We start from the raw sequence: 24,424 nt of genomic DNA, 5'->3' as shown, positions 1-24,424 counted from the left end.
CCAGTGTACCACAGACAGTCGAGCGAGGACTGGAGCGTGGCATCCCTAATGAGTTGCCCGAAGCACAACCCTCTATCTCAAGAAATGTCCACGGACACGATGCCGACGAGCGAAAAGTAAGTCAAGTTACATTTTTGTAGTTTTATTTATTATTTAATTTTAATGACGCTTCTCAATGTTTTTTTTTTTCTTATTTTTTTGTTGTTGTCACGGTTGTCATATCATGTTTATTGATGTTGTAGATGACGTGTGCTGATTTTGGTTTTGAGTGACCGATTTTTTTTGAAAATTGTTTTTTGTGTAGTTCTGTTAGTCCTTTGATTCGATTGGTCTTTTCTTAGTTCGTTTTACGACGTTTTTGATTTAAAACTCTTTTAAGACTTGTAATACAATTTATAAATAATCAATTCATACTATTTTTGCCAAACAAAGATCGAAATGTGACAAAAACTTGTCAGTTGGCGAAAATTGTTTAATTTAGATTTTTGTTAAAAAAAAAATGTTTACATTAATTGTTCATAATGGGCGTAAACCTATATGGTTACTTTTCAATCTTATTTGCACATAATGTTAAAGATAAGATGGTGTGACAGATATAGATTACACAAAATTGTTATTTTAAATTTACATATCAGAATATCTTATTAAATTTAGTTTGGATAGATGCATTTTCCCTATTGCATTTATTAATGACACACCTAATATTAAACTCTCATCTCTCTAAATTTTCATGTCATTAAATAATATTCGTAAGAAATAGATCAGGTGAGAATTTATGTTATCATTCGTTTACAAGTTATCAAATGTTTGTCCAAATATTTGATGTAATTTCGTATGATCCGAGGTGTCAAAACCAATGTCAGTACATTTTTAATATACATAATATTTATTATACTTTATTTGTTTGTATATTATTATGTTATAGCAAGTGGTGTCGGGTGATCACTGGTGATGATATAATGAGAATGAGTCTGAGGTATTATTTAGAAAAAATATTTTCTAATAATTTTATTTGTTTGGAAATTCAAAATTTTTATACTTAACACGTTTTTCTTTTGGGTGTCACGGTTTTTTGTTAACATTTTTTTATTATTATTTATTTACGAATAATAATAATCGATTTGAATTTTCGAATGATTTGGTAATAATTTTGCAAAATCGGCCTTAAATAATACACTCGTTTCGTTGTTGTATATTTGTGTATAATTTGTGATGATGTCACTGGGTGGTGGTTTTATATAATTTTGTATTTATTTGATTGTTTTTTTTTATATTATATTTTATTTATTTTGAAAAGCTGTTTAGAAATATTTGCAAGACTAAGATTGATTTAAGTAAGGGATTTACAGTTTTATAAAAACACAGTTGTCTTCGGTGTTAAAAAAATCGTAATATGCTTTTGTAATCTTTAAATAGTTTCGATAATATACATGGTTAAATATTTATTACGATTATATATACAAGAAAGGGTCAGTTTTGGGCAATTATATTATAATATTTTTCTTTTTTCATCCCCTTTAATTTAACTCAAATAGAGATAATTAATTATTGAGTGTTCCTTACCGTATTAATAAAATTAAAATTTGAGTTGCAGGGCTTGCCAAAGAGTGAGACATACATACGCTCAAAAAACACTACCCTACGGGGTCGAGTAAAAAAATAAAAAAAAATGTATTATATTTGTAATCCTGATATTAAGCGATTATGTAATTATACAAATGTGTGAATAATGTATAATATTGCAAATATTTCAAACAGACATAGCGTGTTTGGAGATGTTTTTGAGTGTTCAGCGAATGCACGAGTGGATACATAGATGACACGTTCGATTCTTTTATATATACATATTACATACGTATGTATCTTGCATGTATACATTTTGTGCCGTTTTTATGTGTGTATGGCTTTTATTTATACATCTATATTTATTTTTATTTATTTTTATACACTACACGTCTAAATCAGTTGTATATATTATACATACACTATATAAAAACTAACTTAAGTTATATTATACATTAGTCTAAGATTTAATTATACATTTCAAGCTTTAAAGGATTCTCTAATAAATTTTGTACAGACATATTTAATATTATTTTAGAAATAAACATTTTAGGTAAGGTATAAATGAAAATACATAAAAAAATACTGCTCAAGATACGACTTTTCAAATTGTCTGAAATGTAGTAACGGGCCCGGTAAAATTTTATAATATATAGTTATTGTATAAATTTAATACAAATATGTTTAGTTTCAATGCACATGAGAAGAACCTTGTAAAAAGAGCAATGCCTATAGTTTTTAAAATATATCGCTCAAACACCTCATAAACCTGCTTTGAAGGGTGAGGTAAGGTAGAAACACTTAAGCTATTCAGGGCTTATTACAAATGTTTGAAAGTGCTGGTCGCTTTCTATCACATGGACTGCAAAAAATTGAGCAGTTCATACACATATTATCATTAAGGGTATGTTTTGTCACATAGCAGAATCAATAGACAAAACATTCAATATGTATTGTACATTCTACACGGTATTTATGAATAATGGATGAGTCTTATAAATTAAAATAATAGAAATATACATTAAAACTTACTATATACACCACCATTTGAATGGCGCAGTGTTATTGAATGAGCTTATACGGTGTGACTCGGTTACGATGTTGACGTTTAGTTGTCGTTCACTCACTCATTCATTCAAGGACATATTGAAATGTCTTTTTTTGATTATCGTAGCCGAGTAGTGTTTAAGTGCACACATTAAATATGGGTATGGTTTGGAATTGATTTTTTAAACGATGTTCTCGTTTAAATATTTTGATTTATGTTGTGAATTATTTGCGAGGTAATATGTTGTTATATTTTTTTATTTATGTAATATGAGTTAATTTTTATATATTTTTTGGTATTATGATAATTCCTTATTATTCAAATAAATTTGCGAAATAAGTTCGTTATTTATCTGTACATATTTTTTTTAATAGTGAGCCTAATTATAAGTAATAGTTATAATCGATTTTATGAATATCTATACCTTTGTGTAGTAATTTTTGTCATAGTTTTTTCTCGTTCACTAAATAATATAAAACAAAATGAATAATCGCAGATCTATTTTAATTATTCTATTTTTTATTTTTTTTTTAAATTACAATTTAAGACACAGTTAATATAACAGTATTTACTACATCCATTTTAAGAGCGTTTATATCACTACTGTTTTATATCAAATTATTATTGTGGTGTTAGATACTTATTAAAAACTTATTATTATTTATAATTTTGATCCTCGCAAACAGTTCACTCTTTTTTCATTCATTCAGTCGTCATTCAATTCCGAACCATACCCACACATGTACACATCGTGGGACCGATGTGTGTGTGGCACAGGTCTGTACGTGTCGTCTCTATTGTTTTAGGAGCCTCTTGCAATATATTGACGAAGAGTTAATGCTCAGGTAAAAGTAGGTTTTCATAGGTATTACGCTTGCATGCTCCACGGTTTTGGCTGTGCTCGATTTGTGGTGATTTAGATACAAAAAAATTAATTATATGGATTAGCAAAAAATGCTAGGAGTTACGAGGTCGATTAAAAACTAAATCTGCGTGCGAATAACTTCATTTTGAAAGATAAAATAATCTTCTATCGCCGGCCCAAGGATCAAATTCTGGAAGGTAATGATAAATAGTAAACTAAAGTAAAGCACTTGTTTTTGAAAAAAACTTAGAAGTAACGCTTCTATTAGGGCGTTTGAGAAAAATAATAATGAGTGTTTCCATTAACAAAAATCAACAGATAAAATAAGACACCATAAAGTTGGCTATATTTGGCGAGTTTTGCATACAATTTTGATGATAACGATACGTTTCATTAACTTACGTATCGTGTCGTTTTATTTTGTACGAAACACATTGTAATGTTTTCTGTTCTGTAATATTTTCACTCTTCGCGCGTGAAATAGTAGATACATGCATTCTTTTATTAATTAAAAGAAGTGTAACTCCTTAGGTGCCTAAATAATTATGTGATTTTATGAGTCATTACCGTACCTACAAATAAAAATAATTTTATAAAAATACTAGAACATAATTACCACACACCGAGCACAGATGTTGTATATTACGTACGTTTTGTATGGTCTGTATGTGTGTAGATAGTCTGTAGTGTATTGTATATTTTGGCTGATTTTTGTTTAATTTGATTCTTCTCTTCGAATATAGTACCTTCAATAGATAAAAATTGAACACCCTGTAGACGATATTATATAAATAATATAATAAATAAATATTATCGCTTTTTTATTACTTATAGACCTTATAGTATTGTATGATTATTTAATAATATTATGAATTATTAAAAATAAAGATATCAGTATGAAAATTGCCTTATATATTTGAAATATATTATTTTATTACTAAATATAATTTTTGAAAAATTATATTACGAATTATCGCGAAGATATATTAGTTTTCTTTTTCGTATTTTGAAAGTTGTACAATTGAGGGTATATCTATATTTTAGTATTTTTCTAAGCATGAATTCATATTTAAATTAGCATGTATTTAAGTTTATTCTTCCTATATTTTCGAAAAATTGAAATTTATTATGAAACTCTACACTGTTCACTTTTATCTTCTATAAAAAAATAAAATAATAAATAAATGATTCCATAAAGTATTTTTTGTATAAATCTATAATTCTTGTATATTTTGAAAATCTCTCACGTTTTTCTTCAATGTTGTGACCCTGCCAGCACCACTTGTTATTTAATTATTTATCAATTAAATAATACTATAATATAATAAAAGCTTCAAAAATAACACCGATATTACAATTTGTGTCTAACAGCACTAAACCCCCGCTTGGAAATATAACAGCACTGATTGAGCTTACTCGTTTTGATTTTTTTTCGAAAATCTGTCATTTCTTCCGGGTGGTTACAGGGCGACCCTACCGCTAACCGCTGATACGGCGGCGATGTCTCAGGCGACGAACTCTGGGCTATCGGTCCATGACCAACATTTGTCCCAATGTATACAATTAAAGCAGAACTTTTTAAACAATTCGACGGCCAACATCTACCAAAGTTTGGCGTCCAACTTCCAAAGCCCTATCAGTTCTTCCAGAGTGTCGATAGATGACCCGCTGTGTACCAAAATGGGTGAAACGGACATAATGTACGTAGATCAACCGGAGGCTGAAATACTAGATTCTCCAATACGGAACGCTAATTGCGAATGCGGTCTATGTCCGAAACCAGAAGCGAGGGATGATAACACCCTAAGCGATCTACAAAGATCAGTCGCATCCAAATGTTCCTGCGAAGCGTGTAACTCGAACGGCGACATACTTAGCTACTACAGAAACTGTCCCAACCAGAACATAGACTCCGGCATAGTGTACTGCGAATCGTGTAAAAAACAAAAGATCTCAGTGTCCAACTTCAGAGCGCTACAAATAACGAACAGACTCCGAATATCCGACACGGACAAGTTGGAAAACGGGGCGACGTCAGACGACGATCTGTGTAGGAAGATAGATATGAGTTTGAATATGGAAGAGAAGACGTACGAACACAGAAAGCGACACAATCGACACAATTCTGATTCAGTGACAGCGGGAATAGATCTAAGTCAGTTCTGTCAGTGTGAGTTGGAGAGCGGTAAAAGGAAAACGTCGTCGGTCGATGAGATATTCAAAATGGTGGATGAGAATAGAGAAGGTAGTAAGGAGATTACGGACGAGGAGAGTAAGATCAGTCAACGGCAACGGAGTTTATCGGACAGCCAACGGGATAAGGCCAAGGTTGAGACTGAAGGTAAAATATATTTTAAAAATTATTTATTTTGCTCTTAAAGTGTCAGAAATCTCACTTTGATTATTACTACATTTTTAAACTACTTATGAATTTAACATTAAGAGAAAATTGGTTTTTAACTATCCTTTATGTATTTAATTTAACATAAGTGTTGCGTAGGTAGGTAGACTATATTTTACAGACAAAACTCTTAACCAAAAATATTTTTAATTAGCAAAATAAACTAAGAATTCTTCGATATGATGCTTTTGAAAGTATTAGAGTTTCTTTCGCTGCTTTTTCCATAATGGAATTCACTCCTATGTCGTGATTACACACCTGTATCTAAAAACAAAACATACAGGTCTGTGGTCGTGACTTTTAATTAAATATGTTGAATTTGAGTAATTAAAACTAACCCTGAAAAACAGTTTTGCTAAATGATTAAAAGTAGGTTTAACTAACTGATACCGTTAAAGACGTATAGCATCCTAATCCTATTCAAGGTTGACTTCATCTCTAGGACCTTTTGGGATTATTAATGGTTAGGAAATATACATTCATCAGTTTTATGTAAAACCCATAGATTAGTAAAGATTACTCACTCCTAACAAGAAAATGTACCCAGTTTTGAGAATTGTAATAGTTGCGTAAAAAAGTTTTGCCACGTCTCCGTGGTTAAATTACCCTAAAATATTTGAAATAATGATGTAATTATTATGTAAATTACGCAGTATTACTTATTTATTCGTAAATTTTCTCTAAAAAAATTTTTATTTGTCAAGAATTAAAAAAAAGAACTTACTAATAAGCCGTTTGTGGCTTCATTCAATTTCAAGGCGGCGAAGTATCTTTACTGATCTATGGTAAAACCAGATTATTAAAGTGGTTATCTGTACAGGTGTGGGAACGCCCCCGGTGCCGCCGCGGCGCGCTCGGGGAAGAAGGTCGCGGACACCCCCGCGGCCCGCACCCAATGGGTTGCCACCCACGCCCAAAGTGCACATGGGGGCTTGCTTCTCTAAGGTATACTATCTTCATTTGTATTTTTTATAATATAGGAGTAGCAGACGAGCATGCAGTCCACCTGATGGTAAGTGGCTACTGCCGCCCATGGACATTTGAAATCAACCCCAGATAGGATTAGATATTCCTATCTGAGGTCGGCCACAGATGCACCGCTACTCCTGAGGACTAAGGTGGAACGCCTCGGAAAAGTATGTCTCCCTTACCACACCCGGCAAACCAGAACAAGGCAGCGTTTAGCGTTGTTATGAGGCAGAAATAGGTAAAACTTAATTCGCAGATCTATCCTAGATTTATGTATATATAGAACCATGGTTCTCTAAAGTCACTGTGTGTGTGTGTGTACGTGCGCGTGCGTCCGAGAATGTGTGCGTGCGTGTGTGTTTGTGTGGGGGGAGAGTATGAGCGAACTCGCGAGAGTATGTATCAACAATACTTTACAGAATATACGAAACTACTGGTCCCTTTTGTTTTGACTAAATCCAAATTGTTGAACTTTGTCGAAGCCACTTTTTTTAAAACACTCAACGATTCGTCTATTCGATACAATTAAATATATTATTTGTTTTCTTCACAGGTATTCAATGGATGTCCTCTGAGGATAAACTGCACCGCTTCGTGGATACACCCAGACACGAGAGATCAACATATATTGATTGGTAAGCTCTCAATATGCCCATCCTTATGATCAAACTATTTATCAAATTAATTTGTATAATTAATTGCCTATTGAAAGTAATATATGTGTTGCTATCGTTGGAGATTAAGTTGGAAGGCCTTCTATACGTATATCTCTCTAATTCTTTTGGTTTGATCAGTATACAGCAGCTCTACACCGCTGTTACAATAGCAGTGTATGTTATGAAAATTTGTTTTTTCATAAAATACACATATTTCTAACTTAGTAGAAGTATGAAATCCATGAATTGTTGTGGAAGACAACAAGTAGTGATAAAGAATAAGTATTCTACTCGAACTCTATAATAGAAGGGTTACCACTCCCCCGAGGACAAGATAGTTGATACATGTAAGAAATAGGTGTGGCTCTATCACCTTTCTAGCCACTTCTGGACTTCTCACTTATCTCACTTTTCACATCTGTGACCGACCTCAGGTAGGAATATCTAATCCTGTCTGGGGTTGATTACAGATGTCCAAGGGACGCAATAACCACTTACCATCAGGTGGACTGTATGCTCGTCTGCTACGCTTATATTATAGAACAAAGAACTGGTGGCGGTAGGCTTAACTGCGAGTTATACATATGGTTAAATTTTTGTCTCCAGGCGCGGAGGAGGGTATCTATACGTTGAACCTGAACGAACTCCACGAGACCGCAATGGACCAGCTGTGTCCGCGCAGGACCATATGGATGCACGTCATCAAGGATGTGCTCATGTCGCTGTCCGGTATGTATTAATTATATACGATATGTAAACAATGTATTTTATTTATTTTAGGTTAACTTTCAAATTTAAAAATAAAATATTATCTTATTTATTTAAAATTGATAGTTAAATAATAGCTTTGCAATGTCAACTGTAACCATCCTTCAATTTCTTGATGTAGAAGAAGTGACGCAAATAAATTTATTCTTCTCCATTCTTTTGCTTCCTTTATTATACCTCACCAATATTTCTTTGTATCTTATATTATACACTAGCTGACCCGGCAAACTTTGTACCGCCTCAAAATCTATTTATCAAATATATTCATAAAATATAGCCTATGTTACTCGTATATAGCTTTCGAATGGTGAAAGAATTTTTAAAACCGGTCCAGTAGTTTTTGAGCCTATTCATTACAACCAAACAAACAAACTAAGTTTTCCTCTTTATAATATTGCTATAGATTTCTTTTTAATGTTAAACTATAATATAAAAGTAATCTTCTCATGATGTTCTGGGTTCAATCCTCGGTTAGCCAGAAGTCTAAATAATCAATTTAAATATGTGTTCTGGGAGTTTATGTAGTAGTCTATGTGTGTCCATAGTGACACTCACAACGAAGGAAATCTTACTGATGGACTATGTATACTACAACCTTCCTTGTAAGATATGCTTTGAAATTACCAAAACTTCATCTAAATGGGATCTGTAGTGAATTAGCAGGCTCTTGTATATTGAGAGGCGTCTTGATTTGATGAAGTCTTTATTGTGACTGTCTTAAAACTAAACTTAACCTAACTTATATAACTATGAGTCCTACACACACTACAGATCTGTTGTTTCTGAGAAAACCTCAGACATATACGTTTATATACGTACATACCTATCGCTCCAATACAGAATCTCCTTTTTTGAAGTCGGTTAATAAAAGGAGTGTTACTTTTCTTTCAAGGTAAAACCCCATCGCTATACCGGCACGAGTTGCTAGCGTTGACGGGCAGCGCTCGCAGCGGCGGCGGGAAGTCCCTAAGGGTGTTACCGCCCCGGTTGCTGCCCAGGCGGTTCGCGCTTACCACAAGGGTACCGGATACTAGAGGTAGGTGGATTAGGGGTTGGGGTCTGGGTGTTTTTGAAATTTTGTTTTGGTGCATTTGAGAAAAGTTATGAATGTTTTTTTATGACAAAGATACATAAAATCGACCATGAAGTTGGTTAGTAAATGTAGCAAGTTTTGCAAATAAAAGTAATTTTAAAATAAATATTTTATAATTTTTTGTCGTATGATTACTGTACCTTTAGTGCATCAAAGTAGTTTTGATAGACTGATTGAAGTTGCAGTGTTAAGTTACAATTTTGGTATGTGATGAGGACTATTCAGTTTAGTTAAAATATACCAGGCACATCAAGTGCGTTCCTCAGAATTTGATATAACAGAATTAGCCACCGGAGAGAAGCGAATAGCTAAGAAGAGATAGCTTTAATTTTTCGGCACATCCCTGAAGTTGACTGGGAGAAAATGCTATTTAAGTTAAGATTAAAACTACTTCGCAACAATCCGCTACAAATATGTATGATGGTATATATTTTAAACCATGCAGTATGCATGTAGTTTTAATCTTAACTTAATAGCATGGATTTCCGCAAAGTAACGCCTGATACAATTAACTATCTAAAATGCTATTTAACATTAAGTCCTTTTGCACCACACAGTTTTTAACATGGTCAATAAAGAGTAAATAAATAAGTAAATAAATAGCAACTAGCCACCAGAGAGAGGCGAATAGTGGTGAAATGTTTTTTCAATTAGTTATGTGTTACATTGCGACGAGTTGTTTCCGGTGCGTAGTGTTCTTAATGTGTAACACATGGCAATTTTTTTTCACTTGGCATGTGTTACGTGTCTTGTGTTTAGGTTGTTCAGGTTGTTTATCCTATGTGTTACACGTCGTAGGTTGTTTCCGTTGCGCGGTGGCCCGGAACCCGTACAACGGGTACAAGTATCTGTGCGGCGCCGCGCCCGCCGGCCTCTTCCTCATGCAGTGGTACGACCCGCTGCGCAAGTTCATGCTGCTCAAGGTAACCACACACACGCACACACACACTCACACACAGGCATGGCAACAGACACGCACGCACACACACGTATTGTCTGTGCGTGCACACGGACATGGCGATAGACACGCACGCATGAACACATATACACAGACACACACATTGAGACAGATAATACATACGCACAGACAAGAAACATGATTACAGACATGCACGCGCACACAAATACACACAGACAACAGATATGGCGACAGACACGCACGGACAGACACACACGCGCAGACAAACCAACACACATACACGCACACACACACACACACGCCCATATACACGGAGAAACACACATAAAAAGAAGCATTCGGAGGAATAGATAGAAATGAAATGAAATGTTTATTTTGTATAGGCCAACGGCGGCACTTACATATTGTCAGTTACAATATTTTCTTAAACTACTACCGGATCGGAAAGCGACCTCTACTGAGAAAAGGTCGCGAATATGGAAAGCGAAACACAGGCATACTCTTACACATATACACGCTCATACAAATACGCGAACGCACACACATGCACACACGTGCAAACGTCGCACATGAAACAGGAGATGTATAACTGCTCTATGTTTAACAATTGTACTTGTGCTGTAATAGTTGTGAATAAAGAAAATTCTTTATTTTTTTAACCAACTGCTAAAAAGGTAATGTTTTCGACCGCTTCGATCAACAATACCAACGAATGTATGTGTGTACATCTCATTTTTCGTTGCGCCCTTAAGCCCAAACGGCTTGGCGAAATTTAACGTATGAGATGTCGTTGAATTTGTCTTAACTAAATTGTGGGAGTGACGTAGACTATATTTTTAAACGGTCGAATTTTTGTTTTTATAATAATTCTTTACTTTATTCTTTAAAAATATTTTCTTTTACAGAACATAGAATGCGTTCTACCGTCACCGCTGCTCTCCTTCGAGCTGATCATCACGCCAGAGCTGGAGTACCCGCTGCTGTGCGTGGGCGTCACCAGGAAGCCCATGCGGCTCAACCTCATCAACATCAACTCGGGTGAGGGTCCCCAGGGGTGCTGGGGGGACGTGGAACATGTTCCACCCTCGTGGAGCTGATCATCCCCCGGAGCTGGAGAGATTTTGTCCCTTAGAGGCTTTTAGTAGGGATAGAGGTTCGAATGGGCCTAAATTTTGGGTCCGAGGTGCGATTCCCAAATCGCAGCTCTGAATTTTCAAAATTATATGCGTAGTAGAAATTGAATATCACTAGATTTATTGGCGAACAAAATCATATGAGTAAACCTGTGCGTACGAAAATAAAAAAAAATCAATGGTATATGAAGTCTACTAACTTGCACTTAACCAGCACGTTAGATTTTGACCTTTATTTTGCATTTTGCGAAGAGACCCGGGGATCGAATCCGGAGCCCTCTGCGTATCTACCGGTTGAACATAACAATCCAAATTGGAGTGTTTATGTCTGTCTGACCGGGGTATTGTACCCGGACCCCTCCGCATGAATATAACACCGGCTTCACATAACACTCGTTTTATCCCCAGGTGCGACGTGGTTCCACTCGGACGAGTTAGAGTTGTGTCCGGGCGGCTCCAATACAGTGATCCCGAGGCCGGAGAGGCTGCATACACTGCGAGCGGTGCATCAGTTGAACAAGGATACTGTGAGTATTGTTGATGTTGGACTGTGGTGCTCAAAGTGGGTGGTGAGGGTGTGATATTGATTGTATGAGGTTTTGGATGTTTTCCGATCCCCACTTATCATTTGATGAGATTTTTTTTATATGTAATGTAGGAGTAGTAGACGAGCATGCGTTCCACCTGATGGCTACTGCTGCTCATGGATATCTGTAATCAACCCCAGATAGGATTAGATTCCTATGAGACGTCGACAATTTAAATGATGGGGGGGACCTTTCTACAACTAAGTTCTTATATTTATGTCATCTTTGATTTTGAATCCTGTCATTTTTTTTAATTTAATTTTTTGTAGTGTTTTTTTAGAAAAGTAATTTGTGAACTATCCCGTTATTAATGAGGAAGTCAAAGAAGTTTCACATAATCCGTTATACCTAGTCGTCCTTATTGCAAAATATACTGCATTTCGTTAAAAATTGTTCATAATATCTGACAATAGACTGACAGTGGCCACTTACTGTTAATTTATATGTAAAATAAAATATTACAATAGTGATTAGTACCACCGTAAATGTACAATAACATGTAAATATCGCTGGTCAGCGATAAGACCGCCTTTTGTATTGTTTTTTAAATTACTTATTAATCTTTATATGTATTTCTTTATATTGGGTACAATAAAGAGTATTGATTTAATTTGATTTGAAATAAAAGATTATTAATTTTTCTTTTTTATTATTCAAAATAATCTAAACATACTGAGACTTCCTGTACGATATAAATTCTGAAACTATTATTATTTATATCAATATAAATTATAAAACTATTACTTATAAAAATAAGGTGGTGGTATAAGGTGGTAGAACCCTTTGTGGTTCGACTCCGGCGGCACCAGCGCCACACCTATTTCTACCTAACAACAGCAGTGTTAGGCGCTGCTGTGTTCCGGTTTGAAGGGTGTGATAAGGGAAAAATACTATTCCGAGGCGTTCCAGCTTAGTCCTCAGCGGTAGCGGCGCATCTGAGGCCGAATATCTGATCCTATTTGAGGTTGATTACAGATGTCCATGGGCGGCAGGAGCCACTTACCATCAGGTGGACTGCATGCTCGTCTGCTACTCCTATATTATAAAAAAAATACTATCTAAATAATATTGTTTATATTATATATATCTACATATAGAGTATCTCCATACATATATATATATATATATATATATATATATATTTATTAACATTTAATTTTTTTTTATTACTAAGGCATTCTGTATAATATAAATTATGAACCTATTATTATTTATATGGATTACTCTCCACCCAGGTGTTGGTGTGCCACGAGAACGTGGTGGACATAATCCCGGTGCTGGGCGGCTTCGAGTCGCGCCGCCACGAGGAGCGCCGCCGCAACCGCACGCCCGCACGGATACAGTTCGACTTCCACATCGACAGCATATGTACGTATTATGTAGAATTATCTATAATCCGATTCATAATTAGGTGTCCAAAATGTAAACAAAGGTGTTGATCTATCAAGAAAATACGTTTCAAATGGTAGTTTCCTATTTTTGACGATTTTAAAGTAATGCAACGATAATAAAATAATAAACTAAATAAATTAAGATAAATTCACATTTTCAAATATTTATATTAACTGAATTTCGTTCTATAAAGTAATAATAAAAAATCAAGTTTTATGTTACAAAATAACACAATCGAGATACAAAACATTTTTTGTGCCGCCATTTTTAAGTTTCTTAGCGGTAGTTATTCGTTTTCATGATCGTGGTTGGACCCGAATGTATTCTCGATTTCATAGCGCGTTTATTAAATTGTGTGTAGTTGTTAAAGTTTTCGTTATTTGTTAAGTTTGTTAAAGTCTTTGTTTCTTGTTAATTTGATAAGGTTGACAATACCTGTAATCGTATTTTGACAATGAAATTTCTTTGTTTACATCTTGGACACCTAATTATGAATCAGACTACAGCTAGGGTACAGTTCGAGTTCAACATGATAGCAATTTATGTGTAGCTCATGGATTTATCTAAATTTTAATTAAAACTTTATGTAAAAAAAATGTTAATGTTCGAAATGTTTAAATTAATTAACGGCGGGAATTTAGTTGCCAACGTGTCTGAGACAGAAATTTAAATGGTAGTATTTCAGTAATGGTTCCATTCGGTCACCTTCCCCCTTAGCTTGCTAGTGAGTAACAGTAACCTTACCAAGTGGATTGCATGCTACTTTCCCATATTATTTATAACAATATGACTATAATTGCAGTGTGCCTAGCGGACTCTGTGCTCGCGTTCCACCGTCACGGCGTGCAGGGCCGCTCGCTGCGCAACGCCGACGTCACGCAGGAGATCACCGACCACTCGCGGACCTACCGCCTGCTGGGGCACGACAAGTACGTATATTGCCGCTCCGGGCCCAGTGTGCCGGGCGGACTGTGCTGGCGGTCCACCGGCACAACGCCGACGTCACGCAGGAGATCACCGACCACTCGCGGACCTACCGCCTGCTGGGGCACGACAAGTACGTATATTGCCGCTCCGGGCCCAGTGTGCCGGGCGGACTGTGCTGGCGGTCCACCGGCACAACGCCGACGTCACGCAGGAGATCACCGACCACTCGCGGACCTACCGCCTGCTGGGGCACGACAAGTACGTATATTGCCGCTCCGGGCCCAGTGTGCCGGGCGGACTGTGCTGGCGGTCCACCGGCACAACGCCGACGTCACGCAGGAGATCACCGACCACTCGCGGACCTACCGCCTGCTGGGGCACGACAAGTACGTATATTGCCGCTCCGGGCCCAGTGTGCCGGGCGGACTGTGCTGGCGGTCCACCGGCACAACGCCGACGTCACGCAGGAGATCACCGACCACTCGCGGACCTACCGCCTGCTGGGGCACGACAAGTACGTATATTGCCGCTCCGGGCCCAGTGTGCCGGGCGGACTGTGCTGGCGGTCCACCGGCACAACGCCGACGTCACGCAGGAGATCACCGACCACTCGCGGACCTACCGCCTGCTGGGGCACGACAAGTACGTATATTGCCGCTCCGGGCCCAGTGTGCCGGGCGGACTGTGCTGGCGGTCCACCGGCACAACGCCGACGTCACGCAGGAGATCACCGACCACTCGCGGACCTACCGCCTGCTGGGGCACGACAAGTACGTATATTGCCGCTCCGGGCCCAGTGTGCCGGGCGGACTGTGCTGGCGGTCCACCGGCACAACGCCGACGTCACGCAGGAGATCACCGACCACTCGCGGACCTACCGCCTGCTGGGGCACGACAAGTACGTATATTGCCGCTCCGGGCCCAGTGTGCCGGGCGGACTGTGCTGGCGGTCCACCGGCACAACGCCGACGTCACGCAGGAGATCACCGACCACTCGCGGACCTACCGCCTGCTGGGGCACGACAAGTACGTATATTGCCGCTCCGGGCCCAGTGTGCCGGGCGGACTGTGCTGGCGGTCCACCGGCACAACGCCGACGTCACGCAGGAGATCACCGACCACTCGCGGACCTACCGCCTGCTGGGGCACGACAAGTACGTATATTGCCGCTCCGGGCCCAGTGTGCCGGGCGGACTGTGCTGGCGGTCCACCGGCACAACGCCGACGTCACGCAGGAGATCACCGACCACTCGCGGACCTACCGCCTGCTGGGGCACGACAAGTACGTATATTGCCGCTCCGGGCCCAGTGTGCCGGGCGGACTGTGCTGGCGGTCCACCGGCACAACGCCGACGTCACGCAGGAGATCACCGACCACTCGCGGACCTACCGCCTGCTGGGGCACGACAAGTACGTATATTGCCGCTCCGGGCCCAGTGTGCCGGGCGGACTGTGCTGGCGGTCCACCGGCACAACGCCGACGTCACGCAGGAGATCACCGACCACTCGCGGACCTACCGCCTGCTGGGGCACGACAAGTACGTATATTGCCGCTCCGGGCCCAGTGTGCCGGGCGGACTGTGCTGGCGGTCCACCGGCACAACGCCGACGTCACGCAGGAGATCACCGACCACTCGCGGACCTACCGCCTGCTGGGGCACGACAAGTACGTATATTGCCGCTCCGGGCCCAGTGTGCCGGGCGGACTGTGCTGGCGGTCCACCCTTTATGGTTCGAGTATGGTAGCACCAACACACACTACAGTCACTTTTCCAAGGTCTCTTAATAGCTGGTATTCCAGCTTAATCCTTGGGGCAGCGGCGCATCTGTGAGACCTTAGGTAGGAATCTAATGTTATCTGAAGTTGATTGTATCTTTTTAGTGTTTCCCGTTTCTTTACCATGTAAATCAGCTATGATGTGCAAAATAACACTAAAATTCATTAAAAGAATTTAAAGACTCTATCGCCATATTTCAGAATTTTAAAATATATTTTATCTTTCAGAGTGGTGGTACTGGAGTCACACACGTTACACAACAACACGTTATCGAGCGAAGACGGCAACGATTTGTACATATTGGCGGGACACGAGGCCTCATATTGAAGTGTACCTTACAACTCGCGGCAATATGTGCATTGGGACTGATATTGGATTGTACCTAATATATCGTGGCAATATATCCAGCGGGCTTATATTGCATTGTACCTTGTGATTTACGGCAATATCAAAATAGCGTCATATTGAAGTATAACTAACGTGGCAATATATTCAACGGGTATATATTGTACCTTTTGATCAACGGTAATATCGTTATAACCTCATATTGAAGTGTACCTAATATTTCGTGGCAATATATTAAGCGGGCTTATATTGCACTGTACCGTGTGATTTACGGCAATATCAAAATAGCGTCATATTGAAATGTATCTTACAACTCACGTCAATATATCCAATATTCATTGGGACTTATAATAGAGCGTACCTTATACTCAACGTTAACGGGGTCTTACACTCAAATGTACCTAATATATTGTGGCAATATATTCAACGAGCTTATATTGTGCACCTTGGGATTTACGACAATATCAATATACCGTCATAGTAAAGCGTATCTTGCAACTTATGTCAAAATTCATCGACCTCATATTGAAATGTACCTTAAATATTGCATCATAAGAGTACTTTAAATGAAGTACACTGTATTAAAACGTCAATAGAAATAATAATAAAAGTATTATGATTTATGGCAATATTAAAGTTTGAGTATCTTCTAGAAATCTAGCCGAAAGTAATAGACAGAACGTAACTAAAATGAGATGGGATTACAGTGCAACATTAATCTATACATTTATGTCCCGGGCACTAAACAAATTTACTTAAATTTCGAAGCAATATGATGATGACCATTTACCGTTTTGGCGTTATGAGACATGATTGCTCAATATAGCGAGATAATAAAACTGTTTATAGTAATTTTTCGAATAAATCTTGGCCACCATGCTGGTCTGATATGTGTATGAGACCCTGTGGGGTTCCGCATTCGATCCCTGGTGAGACATCAACATGAGATATGGAGATTGTTATATGCAATTAAATTGATTAAAAGTTAAATAAAAGTGGATGAAAACAAATTTTGATAAGATAAAATATAGTAATTTGTAGAATTTGTCAGGATTTAATAATATAAGAGGTAATTCAAGGATAAATTGTAATACGAAGAAAAATTTTCTCGTAAAACGAAAAGTCTAGGATATAATCTATCTTGTTTGACAAATGCGGATTAGAAGATTGAGAAACTTGAGAATTACTATAAAAAACGAAATACCCGACTGCTTAACAATGTAGCCTATGTCACTCCCACAATTTAGACGAATCCAACGACACCTCATATGTTAATCCGTCAAGCCGTTTGGGCTGAAAAGTGTGCTAAAGAATTAGACATACACTAGCTGATCCGGCAAAGGTTGTGTTGCCATATAAATAAAAAACTGTTAAGAGTGAACAACCCTTATCACTTGGGGTATGAAAAATAGATAGTAGCCGATCCTCAGACCTACTGAATATGAATATAAAATTTGGTGATAATCGGTAAAGCCGTTTCCGAGGAGTACGGTAACTAACATTGTGACACGAGAATTTTATATATAAGATATACTCGAAAAATATTAACTTTTGCAGTCGGGTAAAAATATAAAGAATCAGGTTTCCTCACGATGTTTTCCTTCATCGTTAAAACAAGAAACTATTTTGAACAACTCAAATAAGCTCGCCTAGGATTCGAACCCAATACTTCTAAATGTAACACCTAAATTCCACTAAACTAACTGCTCATATGTCATAGATTTAGAATGATAAAACTATTATAGAAGGAATCTTGTGGTAAGTTAAAATATTTAATTAAAACAAAAAAATAATAAATAAAATGTCACTGCCATTATTGTAACATTCATTCCGTGGAACGAATTTGGAGAAGCTATAATATTACATTAAATTATGTTATAATTAAAATGTATGCTTAATATGTTATTGTAATTAATCGAACGAAATTTTTAACGATTTTTTTTGTTAGTAGTATTCGCGCATTTCTTAAAATTCATTATCATTGAAAATTTGAGGAAAATATGTGAATTTCGAACTAATTCAATTCCCGGCAACGGAAAAGGATTTTTTAAAAAACTAATTATTCAGTTTTTATCAAAATCGCCTTCGTAACTTCTTAATGTTTTTCGCTAATTCTTGTAGTTTCGGATTTGGCCCTGAAGGTCTATTTGAAAGATTAACCCAATAAAGTCAGTATTAAAAATGACAGTATTTTTGATGCGTTGTGCATTAAAATATCCATAATGATTTTCATACATTTTAATACGAATTTCATAGTCAGACCCAATTGATTTCTGTCTCTTTTCATCGCGAAAGGTGAATGTCGCTGTTTCACTCGCACATGTAGGAATAGAAAAATATTTTTTGTAGGTGCGACTAAACAGGTTATATTTGAAAATGTCTGCTTGCTCTACGATCTACTAGCCTGGTAACTTATGGCACATATAGCATTCCAACTTATTATGTTGGACATAAGTCCCTCGCAACTGGGAAGGTCATTTTTTCAAGCAAACCTAAATTCTGCTGTGTTCAGGTTTGAAGGGAACATTCTTTTCTTCTGTGGCCATCTGTGGCCGACATTATATTTTCTAGGGTCGATTACTTTGATTTACCTTGATGATCTAGGGTGAACTGCATGCTTGTTTGTTACTGCAGTATTATGAAAAATACAAGTATCAAATGTGATATCACTTGTCAGAAAAAATCTATCAAAATCTAACCTGTTTAGAAGCACCGTGATAAAAATAAGTTGTGTTTTGAAAATGCAATGACAGAGTTTTAGCCAAGTTTTGATTAAAGTGTATCATAGGAATTGAATTTAAATATTAAAATAAAACTAAAAACAGACGATAGAATAATCATTTAAATCATTGTCATTTAAATTTTACAGTATAACAGTATTTTATTATTTTAAAGTAAAATTTCTAAATTTCCACAAAAACTTTTTTGTATTTTCTGTTTGTAGAATTATTTTGATTCAATGGATTGGACTTATTGTAGAAGGGGATGTAGATTTACGGAAAATTATTAGGTTTTTGGATTTTAAAACAATATTGTAGCTATTTTAGCTGCTAGTTTCTGCTATGTAGATATCCGTAATCATATTGCTACATATTGGTGATCATATTGCTGAAGTCATTATTAACTTTGCAATATCAATATCATATTGCAAATTCAAAATTATTGACAATTTATATTGCAATATAATATTACATTTTATAGTATTATTACAGCTATCCCCTTCTTCAAAAAATAACTTGGAGATGAATTTAAATAAATATAAATGTTATGAATAATACTAATTAATATTAAACTGGTAAAAAATAGTTTAATTTCGCATATAACATACAACGTTACTGTGATCTTGATCTATAAGAGTTTGTTAGCGATTCGTAGATCTTGATTTTAATACATTGTATAGTCCGCGCCAAACTGCTAGTCCGCTCTGAAGTTGTTGCGAGCTGGTGTAGTCATACAATTTGCTATGGCCACGCGATTCATTTCTATATTCAGAGCAGACTAGCAGTTTTACGCGGACTGTAATAGGTTTTAGTCTGCGGTTGTTGCTATATCGTTTCGGTAAATAATCGAGATTTTTTATTTATTATTCAAATAAAAACACTTATGTTATAATCAATTGGGTAATATTTTAAAGATAACTCAGATTGCGTATTGAATCGATTGATTGTCGCACTTTTAGAATTATGATGACGTAAGTGCCAAATATCATGCACTCGAAAATATATATTTGAATCAGGCGTCTTGCCTGCAACTCGCGTGGCGGGACGCTCAACATACCGGTCTGATGCGCTGTGTTCCAGGTTCGATCCCCGGCCAGGCAGACATCTGAATGATGAATTTGCATATCTGTTTGTGGGTCTGGGTGTTTGTGTATTCGTCTTAACTCGTGTATAACTCTTAGTGTGATGCTGTGAGTGTAGAAAACGTCATTTTTCCATATAGCAGAAAAACGGTAAATACAAGCGAGTCAGTATTTCATTGGGTTATTGAACACTTTAAAGTATTTTAGAAATAATGTTAAGGATTTTTTTTGCTCTTACGTCATTCTATTTATGAAAGTGCGATAGAAGCAACACCATTTATTTCGCCGATATATAATATAATACGACTATGTAAGATATTAATTGCTTGGAAATAAGGAGTGCTCCTTATAGGTTGTTAGTGTCATATTGAGTGATTACTGTCTTACAGAGTTTAAGTAGTTAGATACTATTTATTAACGTTTTTATATAGACCCTGTAAACAACCAAATAATTGTGATTATTTAATACGATAGAACGTTTGGTTAGTCGCCGAACGGTTTTGGGTAATAATATAAAATATACGCTAAAAAAGACATTTTTTTCTCAGTGTTGTATACATAATTGTGTGTATCGTTCAACATTGAGTATTCGAATTGAAAAAATATTAACGCTCGCTTATGTATTTTTTTTGTAAATAAATAAATATTACAAATATTCCAATTAGTCTTAGTCAATTGTATGATATCACTAGATTTAGTTATTGTAATTTTAAAATGTATTTAATTTTTTTTAATGGCAACCTCATCTCCGTGAACTAGCATAGATGTAACCGGATGAAGTGTATTCTCGATTTATTTATTTTTAATCTGTTTTAACTTAAATTTTATGTGAAGTGGCATTGTTTTCTTGTTCTCTCTACATTTAAAAAAGTTCCTTTTTTCACGTCAATTTTTCTGTTTACAAACTTAAAAGCAATTCTATGAGATTATTTATGCTGACAATTTTAAATTTAGACAATAATAGTTTTAGATCTTCTTTTTTAATAAATATGCCATAAAACGAATGCAGTGATCCTGTAATCGACTTAGGTTCATGAAATTATTTTAGCTTATTGTCAAACAAATTTGTAAGCGTAAATTCACCTACTGAACTATAACTAAGTGTAACTTCAAAATTTATAATTTATACTCGAGTTTTTAATTTAGTTCAGATTCAGAATTCCACTTGACTTTTACGACGACGAACCGGTCTTGTGGTTAATTAAATGTTCCCATTGTATTAATAATAGTATTACAAGGTTATATACAAAATAACTACATTTTTGTGAAATAACATCAATAAAAATTGCAAAATTACTTTTATATGATTGTAATTTAAAAATTGAGTATATTTTATTAATGATTCATATCCTTATGTGAAGTTTAAAAATGAACTATATGCTTTGAGTAATCCCATTTATTTAAACCCCGTAATAAACATTATTTTCCATTTTTGATTTTTATTTTTCACCTCATTTTTTTTTCTTTGTTCATGTTGTATCAAAATTAAAAAGACTTATTTTTATTCAACTTAATTTTTAACATAACTGTTTATTTCTACATTATTATTGAATAGTTATTATAATATTTTACTTCATTGGTTAATCATTTACATACTGAAATCTAATTGCCCATAAAAATGAGGTAAAATTAGGTTTAACTTTTATGGATGTTTTATCATAGATGAAGGTAAAATTTTTACCAAAAAATTAAATTTAAAGTCAACCTGATCCCCATTGTATTATATTTCGAGTTTGCTTTAAACGGACTTAATCCTAGAAAAATTGCTTTTCTGAGATATTTTCACAATGCTTGAAGCGCGGATGTGCTCAGAAAATTTCTATATTGTGATTTAGGATTCACGTGGCGCCATCTATTGTCGGCGGGAAGTCGCTGCATCTCTTAAAATGTTTTATATACTACAAGTAAAATTTATAGCATCCTATGAAATAGTTTCCGTAGTCTTTACAAAATGAAACTAGGTTTAAATTTAATTAACTTAAAAAAAAATATTCAACCATATAGTCAACCCCTGCATTAAATTTTTATTGTTTATCATGTAACGAGCATGCTTATTTCGTTTTCCTAATTCATATTTAGTTTCTTTTACAAACTCAACTTAATTTTAGACCACTTAACAACTACAATTATTAGTATTATATCTTTGACTATTTCTTCAGTCACTTCCGAATCTTTGCCAAATATTAATTTAACGGCAAGACGACTGAAAAAGGCTGTAAAATGTACCCGACCTAGAATATAACTTAGTTTTAAACAAAGTTAGTGACGTATAGAGTAGGTTTGGACTTTGGAAGTAAGTCGTTCGTGAATTGAACACCAGTAGGATTAATTATGTATTTTGGATAAACTGTATTTGTTGGTCATTTCTATAGAATTGGAAGCTAGTTGCTATTTTGGAATTAATGCTTATGCTTGCATTTAAATCTGCTATAACTATAAAAACAAAATAATATACAAAACAATGTGACCAGCAAATATATTAGAATTAAGATACTACTAAGTATTGTTCCCTAGATTAAAATTCAATGGAAAGTCTGGGATAAGTCTATTACCTATTATTAACAACAAATAAAAAGTAAATTGTTCTAAATAGCATATAATGCTAACGGTCGCAAACAAATTTGGGATCACTGATATCTTCGGTTGAATTTTTTAAGGACCATTTATAGAGATGCTGATTGTAATTTAGCTTGGTGTAATAAAATTAGGTCTCGAATGGCAAAAGCAAAGGTTTATTATCGATAATATTGTAGCTGTTACAGATTTTAGGGAAAATAAATCAAGTATGACCATTATAAGGGTTATTTTTATATCTACAGACAGAGTCAGATGGGTGGCAGACAAAAAGTATTCTTCTACACCATTAGTATAAAAATCAGACAATTTAACAATACAAAAGTTCTCGTATTAATGACATGTCTAAAATAACACAACCACATAGACACCAACTATGCCATTCAAATTATTCTATAAAAAAATCAATAGAACCAATATCTGACAATTTCAATGACTGCAGATATAAACGAGGCCTAATTAAGAAATTAACATCTCTATAAATCGTAGATAAAGTACCTTATTTTTTCATTTATAATCTTGCCTTTCGTAGTTTCAGAATAGTGCTTCTAAAAGTATTTTTCTTAGTGTAAGTCTTTCCAATTCTCTTTCATAGTTTAAATTAAAGATCGGAGAAATTATGTAGTATTAGAGTTGGAGATATGAAAGCATATTTATTTTGTTTAACGAGGTTTGGGTGTAAATAAGGTAGATAGGTAGCTAGCGTAGTTACAGTTTCAATATCAGGAATGTTTCTCAACAAATTCTATTCCCAAATAAAAATATGAGAAAATTTATTGTGTTTTATTTCTTTTAGAGGGTCCATACCTTTGACCATGGAGCCAATTCTTCAATTTACGAAAATATTTTTTTCTGATTTTTCACTTTTATTAAACTCAATGAGTGACTAAAGTTAATTTGACCAAAATGTTTAGTAATATACGTACGTCGTACTAGTAAAAATTTAATTTATGGACAAAGAAATCCCTTTCGCACTAAGGTCCAGCCAGTAAATTCTACAGAAAAAGCAGGATTTCAGTTAAGATAAAATTATTGCTTTAAATACAGGACTAAGTATCGAATTTCATATTAAGTTTACAATCATGATAGCTATAGATACAAAATTAATAAAGAGACTAATTTACTGTCAATAAAAAAAATTATAAGTAACAAGTTTTACTAATCCTTGAAAATTAAGACATCCTGTCACATGTAAGACATTTAATTTTTGGCTAAAAATTGTGACCAACCTCGATTGGCATATATGAGAGCAGTAGTAAATCAAAATAGGGTATAACACAATCCAAAAATATCACAAACTTTGGGATGGACTACACAATGTTTAAGTGAGAATATTAAGAACTTTTTACCTTAGTTTTCTTCACAATTCCTTTATATACTATTACAGCATGAATCACGAAAAAGTAACTAATGCATTGTTTAAAAAACCTAGATCAAGTTTGAATCTTACATACCTTTGATACACAGTGGGTATTTGATAATAGTCCTACATCATAACATATAAACTATAAAAATAGTTGTCATAGATTAATAGATATACACATTTAAATAAGAGGAGCAAAATTTAGGTAACCTCAAATTATAATGCAATAAAAACAACAAAA

At 35.6% G+C, this 24,424-nt stretch overlaps 1 protein-coding gene across 1 annotated transcript in view; it reads left to right on the top strand.

Moving 5' to 3' along the window:
• hppy (MAP4K3-like protein hppy) overlaps window positions 1-21,675 on the top strand; it is a 63,132-nt gene extending 41,457 nt beyond the window's left edge. Inside the window, exons 10-22 of the mRNA XM_073077911.1 lie at window positions 5-116; window positions 3,418-3,456; window positions 4,943-5,817; window positions 6,698-6,822; window positions 7,400-7,481; window positions 8,109-8,231; window positions 9,163-9,306; window positions 10,162-10,286; window positions 11,188-11,320; window positions 11,824-11,942; window positions 13,238-13,370; window positions 14,197-14,323; window positions 16,327-21,675. Coding sequence (XP_072934012.1) covers window positions 5-116; window positions 3,418-3,456; window positions 4,943-5,817; window positions 6,698-6,822; window positions 7,400-7,481; window positions 8,109-8,231; window positions 9,163-9,306; window positions 10,162-10,286; window positions 11,188-11,320; window positions 11,824-11,942; window positions 13,238-13,370; window positions 14,197-14,323; window positions 16,327-16,426 — 2,237 coding nt within the window. The 3' untranslated portion in view covers window positions 16,427-21,675. The remainder of the gene's footprint in view (window positions 1-4; window positions 117-3,417; window positions 3,457-4,942; window positions 5,818-6,697; window positions 6,823-7,399; window positions 7,482-8,108; window positions 8,232-9,162; window positions 9,307-10,161; window positions 10,287-11,187; window positions 11,321-11,823; window positions 11,943-13,237; window positions 13,371-14,196; window positions 14,324-16,326) is intronic.
• Window positions 21,676-24,424: the final 2,749 nt, after the last annotated feature.

This window comes from Epargyreus clarus, unplaced genomic scaffold, assembly GCF_041222505.1.
Source record: "Epargyreus clarus isolate Ecla_fem2 unplaced genomic scaffold, WU_Ecla_fem_2.2 ptg000011l, whole genome shotgun sequence".
Classification (NCBI taxonomy): domain Eukaryota; kingdom Metazoa; phylum Arthropoda; class Insecta; order Lepidoptera; family Hesperiidae; genus Epargyreus; species Epargyreus clarus.
The sequence above is the reverse complement of the archived record's forward strand: the minus strand, read 5'-3'. Positions and strand labels throughout refer to the sequence as shown.